Below are 12,967 nucleotides of genomic sequence, written 5' to 3' on the forward strand. Positions count from 1 at the left end.
AATATAAATGTTTTCCAAATATAAGGCACACACCACATTATAAGGCACTACAGTAGAGGCTAGGGTTACGCACTACAACAGTGGGAAATTGAGTCGGTGCCTTTTGACAGTAGTTGCGAGACCTGTTGTGGCTCAAAATTACTTCACATATAAGGCGCAACTACTTATAAGGCGCAGGGTCATCTTGAAGGCTTTTGGGTGCGCTTTATACATCGGAAAATACTGTTGTTACAATTTCCTCCCGGGGGCCATTATTAATTTGGAGAAGCCTTTAGAATGTTTAATTATTTCCACATATTACAAATACAGCCCACAACAAATTAATGAATAACTAGTTTTCAAATTTAAGTAAAAAAAATAAGGACTGCTATTGTGGTTTACATGGGACAATTTGAAATTTGGGCTCAGACTTTGTGGAATTTCACAAGTTTGATTTGGTTTCGCGGGCCGAACAAAATGATGTGTTGGGCCACATTTGGCCCCCGGGCCTTGACTTTGACACCCGTGTTTTAGAATTATATGATCTCTATTAGCGAACCGACCGTTGCAATCTATTAACTGTCTTTAATTCACAAAATGCAACTGGGTTGTCATCCACTGCTAGCTTATTTAAAACCACATTTAGCTGTTTGATGATCGCTATTAGCAAGGTTTCCGCTATGCTTAAATATTCACACGTTTGAACCCTGACACTTACATGTTAGCTTTATATATGTTTGGTTGCTGCAAAAACGTTTCCCGCAGTTTGTTCTCCACTGTTAGCTATGTTTCAGCACAAGTTAGTCTCACATTTATTTCCCAAAGACTCAGCTCGTGCGTCATCCATCAGTTGCTAATAAGACACATTCATTAGTATACAGTCTGTGTGGGCTTTGGCTGAGTGCAATATGTTTTTCTCTTGTTGACTTTTGGCCCATGCCCGATGCAGGGAATGCATTTAATGTCTTGCCAAATTTCTAAGAAAAAATGAGCATGACTTGCAGAAAGACTGGAGGTCGACATCACCTCAAAGCTCAGAGATTTTTTTGCGGGGGCCGTGCAGTATTAGCTGGTCATCGACACATTTTGTCTTCCGATATTTAACATTTTCTAAATCCTGTCTGCTACATTTCTTGGAAAAGTAGCAGTATAAACACATTTTATACTCCCGTGTCACTCTTCCTCAGTGCCGGACAAGCCCGAGATGGCGGCCGTGCCACTTGCCTTGGAGAACCGCAACTGTGTACTTATCCGTCGGGACTTGGTGGCTTTACCCGCCAGCCTCATCAGCCAGATTGGCTACCGATGTCACCCCAAACTCTACACCGAGGGAGACCCCGGGGAGAAGCTGGAACTGGTTGTTGGTAGGCACTGCGAAACATGTGCACGCTAACTGTGTGGCTGTGATTAGAAGCTATTGTAAGGAGTTTTATTTTATTTTATTTTATTTTCGGCGGCTTGGTAGTCAAGATGTTAGCACGCCAACTTCACAGTGCAGAGGTTGTGAGTTTAAAACCCGATCCGGCCTCCCTCTGCGGCGTTTTCATGTTCTCCCCGGGCCTGCGTGGGTTTTCTCTGGGTCCTCCGGTTCCCTCACACATTCTAAAAACATGCGTGGCAGGCTCTGATTGAACACTCCAAATTGTCCCTCAGTGCCACTGTGTTTGCATATGGTTGTTGTTCTCTGTGCGCCCTGCGATTGGCTGCCAACCGATTCAGGTTGTCCCTTGCATAGTGCCCGAAGACAGCTGGCATTGGCTCCAGCACTCTCGCGACCCTAATGGAGATTTAGCGGTCTGAAAAAATGGATTGATGAAGGGATTTTATTTTATTTTATTTTTATTTTGTTTTATTTCATTTTATTTTTTAATTATTCCATTGTATGTATTGTAATTTATTTTAATTTATTTATTTATTGCTGCTTCTCACCACAGGAAATGATTTTCATAACTCGGCTGTTGGTCATTATTGCCATCTTTACAGATTAAGCATTTTCTGTGTAGCTTTCTCTCTTGTTTGTGTTTATAATTGTATTTTATTTATTGCATTGTATTTGTGATTACATTTTATTTAGTATAGTACCTATGCTTGTCTATGACTGTAAAGTGTCCTTGAGAGCTTTGAAAGGCGCTTAAAATATAAGGTATTATTATTATAATCAAAATTGACCTTGTCAAAGTATTTGTGGAATGAATGTCCCTACCCTGGGCCATAAGTGTGTAACATCTCAATAAATCACACTCATCGTGCTTTTTTTGACAGAAATGTGACGAGAATTCTCAGAGGAAATGCATTTTGCATGCATTTCCTAAACAAAGGTCTTTTGTAGTACGCCGGGAAATAAATGCAACACAATGAATTGCACCTCAAAGACACAATTGCCTGATGAGAAAACAAAACGCTTGATGAAATGACCTGTTTTTGCATCTTTTGACGTTTTTCTTCATCATCAACCAGGCACACAGGTCTTCATGACTCGAGGTCAGCTGATGAATTGTCATCTTTGCGCCGGAATCAAACACAAGGTCTTGCTGCGGCGTCTGTTAGCGACATTCTTTGATCGGTAAGATATTATGATCACTTCTTTTGTCTTGTAAAAGTCACACTCGAGGGAACAGAGAAAAAAAACTTGACACTCCATCTGTGTTCATGTTGTTTTATACTGTTTGTACTGACTGTGACTGTGTGTTGGACTCTGCCCCTTGGTGGCGACTGTTGTGCATTGCAGAAACACTTTAGCGAACAGCTGCGGGACTGGTATTCGCTCCTCCACCAGTGACCCGAGCAGGAAACCCCTGGACAGCAGGGTCCTCAACGCTGTCAAACGTGAGTCTTTACCAAAAAAAAAGTACACTTGACACACTTTTCTCTGCTAGATTGGTGTCACTTTCTCAAAAACAAAGGGGCCATTATCTCACATGGTGTCGTCATCAAAAGTCAATTTGATGAAAATGATTGGAAGCATGAATTCATGTGAAAAGCCTAGTAAACATTTTATGAAAGGTTGCTTTCATAAATGTTATCAAAAGGAAAAGTAATCATCTGACCTTTTGAGGGAAATAAAAATGCAATACTTCTATTCACTATCTAATCATGCGGATTATTATCAGATACGAAATATTATCAGAATCAGAATCAGAATCAGAATCATCTTTATTGCCAAGTATGTAGGACACACAAGGGTGTTATCGGGGTTATTATACACTCATTAAATCTTTTTAAAAGTGGAGTGTATCCATCCCATCTTCGATCTGAGCCACTTATCTTCCCAAGTGTGCTGCAATTGTAATATATTCAGAAATATTTACTTTTACATAGTCAATTATACGTATTTATTGGATCGGATTAGCCTTTATTAGTCTCACAGTGGAGAAATTTACATTTCACAGCAGCAAAGTGATGGAAGGAAGAGGGAAGGAAAGGAAGAAGTAGAAAAACGAAATACAGGAGCTGCTGTAAAGGCAGCCTCTCTCGTGGCGCCGTCTTGAAGTCAAAACTACAATAACAAAAAAACTAAATAAATAATGTGACACAACACAAAAGACATTCTGCACCCTCTTTGTTGTATGAAGAAGTTCTAGATGAAAGAGGAGAGGATCAAAGCGTCCTTTTCATCAGTGGATCAACGACGTGAAATGTGCACTGTGTCTGTTACAAGCTAAATGTTGAAAGCAAACACAAAATGGTAGCATCAATTGATGAAAAGACGTTGTCACATCTCCTCTCCCACGTAAATCCACTTCAATTCCAAGCCGAGACAGTTCCACATACGGCCCAGAGCTGTCCAGTGATGACAGTCAAATGGCACTGACATTCCTCCCGAATCAAAAACAGTGATGGCATATTCGCGCTGCCAAAAAGGCGCAACTGCTCAGCAGAGTATCTTCCTTGATGAATGCCGTTGCAAAAAATGCTGAAAAATTATCGTTATGCTATTGTGATACTGTATATTGTTATATACTATGTAAAATAGGATTCCAATAATTATTGAAATAATTATTGGTATTCTATTTTAATTCATGAATAGTAATTTTAGATCAAAATAACAAAATGTAGCTAAATTTTTAGTTTTTATCAGAATCAGAATGCCTTTAATAGTCCCACAATGGGGAATTATTTTAATGAATTCAATGTAAATATTTAATGATGCAATTTTTAACAGAATAATGACTTCAGTGCTTATTTAATTACCCGTAAAAAAAATCAACGGGTTCAGGTGTTCAGGTAGTGCAGCGACAACGTGATTGGATCTTTTTCTGTGTTGCAGTCTACTGTCAAAACTTCAACCCCAACTTCAAGGAGAGCGAAATGAATGTGATTGCTGCTGACATGTGCACCAACGCACGGCGCGTCCGCAAGCGCTGGCTGCCCAAAATCAAGTCCATGCTGCCCGACGGCATGGAGGTATACCGCGCCGGGATGGCCATGGCCGCCGCCGCCGCCCCAGTGCCCGTGAGCCTCAACCTGGGCCTGGGAGCCAACCCGCCACAGGTGGCGCTCCCCTTCGAGGCTGATTTCAAGAGCTTCGAGCAGAGGTTGTATCCCGAGCGTAAGGACCCCCAGAGGACTCATGCCGCGCTGGCCGACAGCAGCCCCGTCTCGGCGGCGGCGGCGCCACCATCCGAGGCGGAAAGCGCAGGGGTCCAGGAAGACCGCGAGGGAGATGAGGAGGACGGCTCCGGCTTGGAGGCCGTTGACGCGTCCGCCAATTTGATCTCCAACGGCGGCGAGGCGTCCGCTTGCGGCGGCGACGCGCCGACCGAGCAAGAAGCTTTCGGACAAGGTCTGAGAGTGAACGGACAGTGAATGTCGTCTTGTGTCGTGAAATTCTTCTTAACCTTTTGCTTGTTGCCATCTTTCTTCTTTTTCTGTGCTTCCTCTGCGGTGCAAGATTAAAAAAAAAAGCCTGTGATCGTACACCGGGGGAATTTGCCACAAGTGTACACGCACAGAGGCGCTTTTATGCAGCGACACCATTGTTGACGTCCAAAAAAGCGCTCCGAGCAGACGCAGGCATCAAAATAAGTCACTCTTCCAAGCCTTTCAAGTATTCCTCAGAATTTCACCTTGACAAATAATAACGTGACCGGCGTGAAGAGATTTTTTTTCTACAAATAAATTATTGAGTAGCGAGAAATGAAATACCCACACCATTAAATGTTCTTCTCAAGGAGAAAACCTATTTTACTGCTTCCTCTATTGAATTTATCATATTATTTTTCTCATGTCACTTTCACATTTTCAACATGAGCCAAAAAGCTTGGAGAGTTTTGTGTGTGATTTGACTCATATTGAATCAGAATCATCTTTATTGGCCAAGTATGTCGAACACACCAATAATTTATCTTGGATAGAACACACTACACTAGTATCATCATAAACCAATGACATGGCAAATAAGTATTCAACTAATTCACTGTGCAAAAATGTGTCCACGCCAGTGGTTTTTGTCATTGTCACTTGAATTCCAGGACCCACAGAATATTGAGTTTTAGGACTACATAAACATTCAATACAGCGTTAAAAATACCTTAGACTATTTTCTTTCATCAGAAAAAAAAAGAATTAATTCCTAAATTATATGGGTCTGGAGTTATATGATCTTAAAATGAGTGCATCATGTCCAAAATACAATGCAAGATATATATATATTGGTTTATATGGCACTTGAACAACACCTGAAGCTGTAACAAAGCGCTAACATGGAAAAAAGGCAAATGCTCCGCCCTTTTAGAGGGGAAAAAACATTGCCAGAGGTCTGGCCAGCGCTTTATCCGGCACCCAAACAAGCAAAAACAAAACTCGAACAAATTCGGAATGGCGCTCTGCGTCATATTTTTAATTCCCGAATAAATCCGTGAATGGCAATGAATGAGTTAAGTATAAATTTAGGATTTTTCCTCTGAAACCATTTGTGCACATTGATGGCAGTTTACATTCGATGGTGTTTACATTTGAAATAACACTTGAGATCCCGACATTGCACAAAAGTACAACGTATGTTTTTGTGTTCGTCTGCAATGTTTTTGTGCGTGAAATCCTCCTCACAATTTTACTCAGATAACCTAAAAATGTGCAGCTTTAACTCATTCACTGCCAGACAGTGTGCAAACATGTGTCCACTCCAGTATCAAGGTTTTTGTCATTTTCACTCAAATTCTAGGACCCACAGATTATTGAGTTTTAGGACTATATTAACATTCAAATCAGAAACCTAAGACTCTCTTCTTTCGTCAGAAAAAGAGTTAATTCCTAAATTATATGGGTCTGGGGTTATATGAGCTTGAAATGAGGGCGACTGTCCAAATTACAATGCAATATATACCGGTGGTACACGTTGGTTTATATCTGCTTTAACAACTGCTGAAGCTGGGACAAAGTGCAAACATTGATAAAAAGGAAATTCTGCCCCCTTGTGGAAAAAAATACATTGCCAAAGGCCATGGCCATCGCTTTATCGGCATCCAAGCATGAAAAAAAAAAACGAACACATTTGGGAATGGCGCTCCACGGCATACTTTCAATTCCAGAATAAATTCATGAATGGCAGTGAATGAGTTAATGCTTGAGCGTTCAGCATTTCATTCATTCATTTCAGTTAGCGGTTTACAGACCGTGTTTTTTGTGTGCAAAACAACTGTTCTTACTCACAGTACTTTGATAGCTCAACATTGGCCAAATGTTGTGTTTGTCTTTGTTAGATGTTTGCATTATTTGTTTTTTTTTTGTGCTCATGTTGTGCTTTGGTCACATTTTGCGAGTCAATAGTACTTATAATCTTGAATTTAACCAAAATGGTTGAATCCAATTTTTCTCTTTCCACTCTTTTTAAAGCGGAAAACAGTGACTACAAGTCTCCTTGGACCATTTCAGAGAGGTTTTGTACTTGTGACAATACTTGAGATGTCAACATCTCATGTCATAGATAGTTGTGAGATATCACGTTTTGTATGTGTTCACAACACAGGCCACCATTTTGTTTGGATCTCACTGTGCGAAAAAAATTGCAATTTCACTTCATGGTCGGAAATTTCCCAACTTTTTTGGAGAGGGAATCCCGGTTCACGCTTCTATTATGATCAAGGTGAAATTGTACGCGTTTTGAACAGCACCTTATATCGAGCAAAAATGATATTATGGCACTTTATTGAAATGTGTATGCTATCATTGGGTGGGATACAACCATGCATTGCTGGTTTGTTTATCCATGTGACGATGACTACGTCTGCTCTTGGACCGCGCTTCTTTACCACACGCGCACACACGCAGTATAAATGCTAGACAACGCAACGAGAAAAAAAAGAAAATATCTACGCACCGCAAAAATGCTTTTTGTAGTACAAAATAATCTTGTCTTGGGGTAAAAAGACCATGCACTAAATGTCAATTGCATGCACAAATACTAAAGATGAATGATTAACAACCGATCTCTCGAGAAACTGCGAGCATCATCATTCAGAATGCCTTTTTTTGGAATAATTTTTAATTGTATTTTCTTACAAGCTCTGACCTCGGCGCGTTCTGTGTTGTCACGAGGGTGTGACCCGAATGTGACTTGTGTTTGACACAATCAACTGCGCGCGCCGCCGAGCAAAGCCCTGTTTTACCTTCACATCCCACATGGTCCTCCTTCCATCCTATTGCGTGGCAAAGGGTGGCTTGATTATCAACAACGCAACTATCTTAGCGCATTTGCACTCTTCAAAGACTTCAATCATTTTCCGAAAGATGTGACTGAATCCCAGACTGAAAATATTGTCCCGCTGGAATTAGTGTTTTCTAAAAGGAGGGCAATATCAAATTAAGCGCTATTATTTGTTGTACGCGTGTAGTTTTCTATTTCTAAGTTGTCTAATTCTCGACTGTTGTATGACATGTCCCCATTTTGTGTGAAATTATCATTTACCCCCCAGGCCCCCCAAAAAATAGAGAATCAAGTGTTTAAAAGACAACACTAACAACCCCCTCCATGCAAAAAACTATTGTAATCCTACAAATATGTTTGTGGTTGTTCCAAAAACATGTGCCAATTGAAAGGTTATTAGAAGACAAGCTTTAAGATAGTCCTGCACAGGCAGTGCGAGGTTGTAATTGCACTAATGGTAGTAATGGAAATGTTTACAGTGTCTTCTTTTAGTTTTTTTCTTCTCATTTACAAGTCACAACAGGGCTAGCATAGACTAGAATGGCTGAGATGCTAGGATGAATGTAAACGTTAGCTCTGCTTTTAACAAATGATCCTAAACGGTCTTCCAATAGGGGTAAACGTCAGCCTTCACCCACTTGATAACATTTGAGCGAGTTGCTTCTCCTTTAACACATAAAAGTATGTTCAATAAATGTGAATATCTTGGAAAATCTAAAGTCATTGATTTGAAAATGTGAAATTTGTAATTAGAATGCCATTAAGCTTTCATATAGCTTACAGCTAACAACAACAAAATTAACATTTCATGCAATTACAATATTTATATTAAAAAAAACAAACTCATTCACTGCCAGACGATGTGCAAAAATGTGTTCACTCCAGTGCCAGGATTTTTTGTCATTTTCACTTAAATTGCAGAACCCACAGAATTTTGAGTTTTAGGACTACATCAACATTCAATGCAGCGTAACAAACATTAGATTTTCTTATTTCATCAGAAAACGAGTTAATTCCTTAGTTCTATGTGTCTGGAGTTATCTGAGCTTAAAATGGGGGAAGCTGTACAAATAGCAAATGCTGCCCCCTCGTGGTCGGGAAAAACATTGCCAGAGGTTTGACCAGCTCTTTATCGGTCCGTAAGAAAAACTAAAAGCCAAACAAATTTGTGAATGGTGCTCCACGTTATGCTTTTCAATTCCCGAATAAATTAAAAAATAGCAATGAATGAGTTAATAAGGACGTCGCATCCATAAAAGTATGACATTAAAAATGGGTTTATTTCAGCAATATTAGCTTCACTTCATCGATTGAATGACTGAGATGAATGACCTTTTTCTCTGCCATAGCCTAATTTGACATGCGGCTGAATACTTCCTCAAATAATGGCCTCCCCTCTAAGTTGACTCAGTCACCGGGTGCACAGGCACCTTCCAGGAATAAAAATAATAACCCAAATACGAGTGTCGTGTTAAATTTCACACCTCTGCCCAGACGTTGGGTAATACTCTTCTATACAGTTGACTTCCTGCCTCGCTTGTCTTACTACTGGATAACCCCCTCCCCCACCCGGTCTGTTCCAAGTTGCAGACCAAACAAAGAAATGGAAACATACACAGGCCAACGTCACCCCCCCCACACCTTTGCATTTGATATTGGTGCCGTTTTTACAGAACAGCAACTCAGCCAAAAGGTGTACAAATGGAAGCTTTTAATACGTGTTGTTAATGTCTGAAACTACCTCTTTAGATAAAAAAAAAAAAAAGCTGAGTTAACCTTTGACCTCCCTCCCCGTGGTGGATTCCATTTATACAGAGAACAAACAACAAACGGGGTCTGCTTTTAGTGGCAATCTCTGCTACCCTTAGGAATCTCATATTACCTCTGATGGTGGACTATTTCAGAACCAAACTTAGTTTTGTCCCCATCCGAACGAAACATGAAAAAGGACAAGACATAACTTTTACATGGGGTGTAAACGATTTTTTGTAACACAAACAGCTTCTACCACCCACTTATGCCTCTATTATGCCTCTACTACCTCCAAAAGCACAAAATTGCCAGATTGATTTCCGCTTCCTGATTCCATGCTGGTTACCTTTATATTGAACAAAGAAATTGAAAAAAAAAAAAATAATAATAATAATCCATCTTTTACAGGCAGCATACAGTAACTAGGGCTTTACAGACACATCGTAATTTCCAATTTTTCTTTGTTCCTACTGAATAAAGAAGTCAATCAAAGTATATGTATGGTTTTACAAGCCGTATAGAGATTTTAAATGCAAGTTCCGTCCCACCTTAGCGATTATTGATCTGGTACTACTTCCGTTACAACAACATTGCCTGGTTCTGGAACCCCCCGCCCCCTGGTTAATTCTGTTTATACTGAATTTAAAATGGGGGAGAAAAAAAGAAAATGGAAGTTGGCTGTCTCGGGCAGTGTAAAAAGGGTTTTAACACTTTAATGCGCATCTGGCCTATTAGAGCTCTACTGCTACCTCAAAATGTCCCCCAAAAAATTGCTGGGTCTTCTTCATGCCCTTCCATTCAAGGACCTTTTTGTTCTGTCTATCTTTTGTATGAACTGCACCAATAGAGAAAAAAAATAGATAAAAGAATCTGACAGTTTGCTCCATTCATTTGGCACACACACACACACACACACACACACACACACACACACACACACACACACACATTCCATGATACAAAACAGTACTCCATTGATGCATTTCTTTTGAAACCCTGAAGTAAATTTACACCTTAGGCCACTGTTTGAGGAAATATTCAAGTTCACTGGAAATTAATTGCCTATTAATAATTGCAATGATTAATCTTTTTTTTAATAGTATGGCTTCCAGAAATTGAAAATGAGGCATTATTATCGATTAGTTGAGTGCGTTTTTGTACACCACTCGTTATTGAAGTGGGCGCTAAAACAAAATGATGGATATAGGAGAGAAAAAAAAACAATGGAAATGCTATGGAAATGCTACACTGTGGTAAAGGGGTGTCAAGCTGTGCCTTAGACTGTGACTGTGTGGGCGTCAATGATGTGCACCAAGACTGTATGACTGAATTAAATGCATTGTTTCCCTTTATTTTAATGTTTTTTGAACTAAAGCTGTATTTCTGGTGAACCTGATCTCTAAAATGTTTTTTGACCCAATATAAAAATTATGATTTTTTAAGGGTAGAATATAACCTAAAAGTGTGGTCAACAATACAAAAACTATTTACGAAAAATCAAACTACAGTAAAGTCTCGTTATATCGATATTCAAGAGAGTCCGAAAAAATATCGATATAACCGGGACTATCGATATATCCGATATCGATATAACGAGACTTTACTGTAGTCTGTTTTTGTCATGTGGATAAAATCATTGTAATTTCCATTTCAAAACAGGGATGGACCACTGGTGGCAGGGGATTTGCGAATATGTAAATCAGCTGGTGCAACTTGAAGTTGTAATACCACCAGTCTCCACTAGATGTCAGACATCAAAGTTCCTCAACAATGGGTCTGACCCTGGCCAATGTTAGGTCAATTTTTTTTTTTTGGGGGGGGGGATGACATGTAAGACCTCGGTAGTACCTCAATAATATTCTGAATGAATTGAATTTTGTTTAAAAAAAAATGTACAAAAAGTTATTACACTCATATTCAACTTGTTCAGCAGTTTTGTGCTGTACTTGAATGGCTATTTTTATGTAAGAGAGCCCTTTGCACCTGAAAGGAAAAAAATGTTTGCTTCAAACCTTTTGTTGTTCAGTGTGGAGTGTGAATCTTTTATACGTTCATTGAACAATGAAAATCTATTGAGATTGTGCATCCACTTATATTTAAAACATTATTTTTGTTATACATCTGATTGCTAAGTGCATGATCGTAGTCCATCCCTCGTATAAAAAACAAAACAAAATATCTTTTTTTTTTTAATTTTGTCTTGAAACCTCAGCAAAGTAATAACCCACATTTATGCATGTACAGTATTGTAAAGTGGCACCCAGTTGAGAGCCCCCTTAAAAAAAAATATTAAGTCACATTTCCTCACTTTTATTTTCACGCTAATCCAAGAATGTCCCGACAAACTTTGGACTGACTGAAAGACAAGACCAAAAAAATAATAATAATAATAAATCCAGAATAAATAAATAAAAATCCTCTCCACTCAAGTGCTCATGTCCCTCCTTCTACCCTTCTGATAACTTCAAATCACTCAGTCATGGTTAACGTAAAACAAAAGGGCAGCCAGTATAAGGCTTAAAAAAAAAACACTGTTGTGCAAAACGAGGGAGCCCTTGTACCATCTCAACGCATGCCGTTCAAAGCAAACCCAATGAAACCTCTCGTACCTTTTTATGCACCATATATTAATGCTACTTTCAACACAAGACTGTGAAGTGTTGCAGCAGGCTGGCTTCGATAGTACTTCTTATTCTTCTTTTCTAGTCGCAGCAAACACTTTTTTTGGTGAATGTTTTTGTGTACAGCGGAGAGAGGGCGCAGGGAATATATGTTGAAAAACTCCCTTGGTGGTGCATTTGAACCTTCAGCAGACTTTGGAGGGGGAAAAAAAGAAAGAAAATGCACTAAAATGTTTGAATGTGTATGTATTTGTCCTTGAACCAGCACTTTAGAGTGATTTCCGGCAGGATTTCCCAAACCGCTCGAGATGTGCGTCTTCCCATGTAAGCCTTTCAAACAATAAATATTGAATAGCACCTCATTTCATGTAGGATAGTTTTCATACCGGTAATTTGTTTTGTTTTTTTAATTTTGGTTCCCATATCCTCTGTTTGGGCAACCCTGTGTTTCGTCTGTTGATGATCATTGAACTATTCGTAACACTTTCATGATTCAGAGAACAGTCAATACCTTACCTTGGGGTTGCAAAATTCCCGAATGTTTGTTTGGATATTTACGCAACCCGAGAATAGTTGGATTAAAAATAACCCTATACACGTTAGAATGGAGCTGACAGAACTTTTTGGCTTATTTATTGAACCCATAAAGTTGGGTCATGATGAACAGGCCTAAACCAACCTAATCTGTCTTTTTGGGTTTTTTTTTCATCAACCACAATGTGAGTAGTTTTGTTGGGAGAACTCCGGGTTTAAGAGCTACTCTCCTGTATATTTTAGTCTCTGAAACACGTAGAAAGGTTTTACAATGTTGGTGCCTGGGGCTCATATTTAGCCAATCCTCTTTTTGTGTTTGCTTCTAAACAAATGACATTCAATGTGTTAATATGCAATGGTATTCCATGTTGGAAATTGATAAAACCCTGCCGAAAAAAAAATAATTGAGCAACTTCACCCCCCCCCCCCCCTGCCT

General features: G+C 39.4%; 1 protein-coding gene across 2 annotated transcripts in view; it reads left to right on the forward strand.

Moving 5' to 3' along the window:
• Positions 1 to 11,800, forward strand: part of nacc2 (NACC family member 2) — a 52,617-nt gene extending 40,817 nt beyond the window's left edge. For both annotated transcript variants that reach the window (XM_089020365.1, XM_089020366.1), the window contains exons 4-7: positions 1,167 to 1,343; positions 2,437 to 2,542; positions 2,708 to 2,805; positions 4,247 to 11,800. In XM_089020365.1, the coding sequence (XP_088876491.1) occupies positions 1,167 to 1,343; positions 2,437 to 2,542; positions 2,708 to 2,805; positions 4,247 to 4,785 (920 nt within the window). In that variant the 3' untranslated portion in view covers positions 4,786 to 11,800. The remainder of the gene's footprint in view (positions 1 to 1,166; positions 1,344 to 2,436; positions 2,543 to 2,707; positions 2,806 to 4,246) is intronic.
• Positions 11,801 to 12,967: the final 1,167 nt, after the last annotated feature.

The sequence above is a fragment of the Hippocampus bargibanti genome, linkage group LG18 (genome assembly GCF_051943395.1).
Source record: "Hippocampus bargibanti isolate YZ-2025 linkage group LG18, ASM5194339v1, whole genome shotgun sequence".
Classification (NCBI taxonomy): domain Eukaryota; kingdom Metazoa; phylum Chordata; class Actinopteri; order Syngnathiformes; family Syngnathidae; genus Hippocampus; species Hippocampus bargibanti.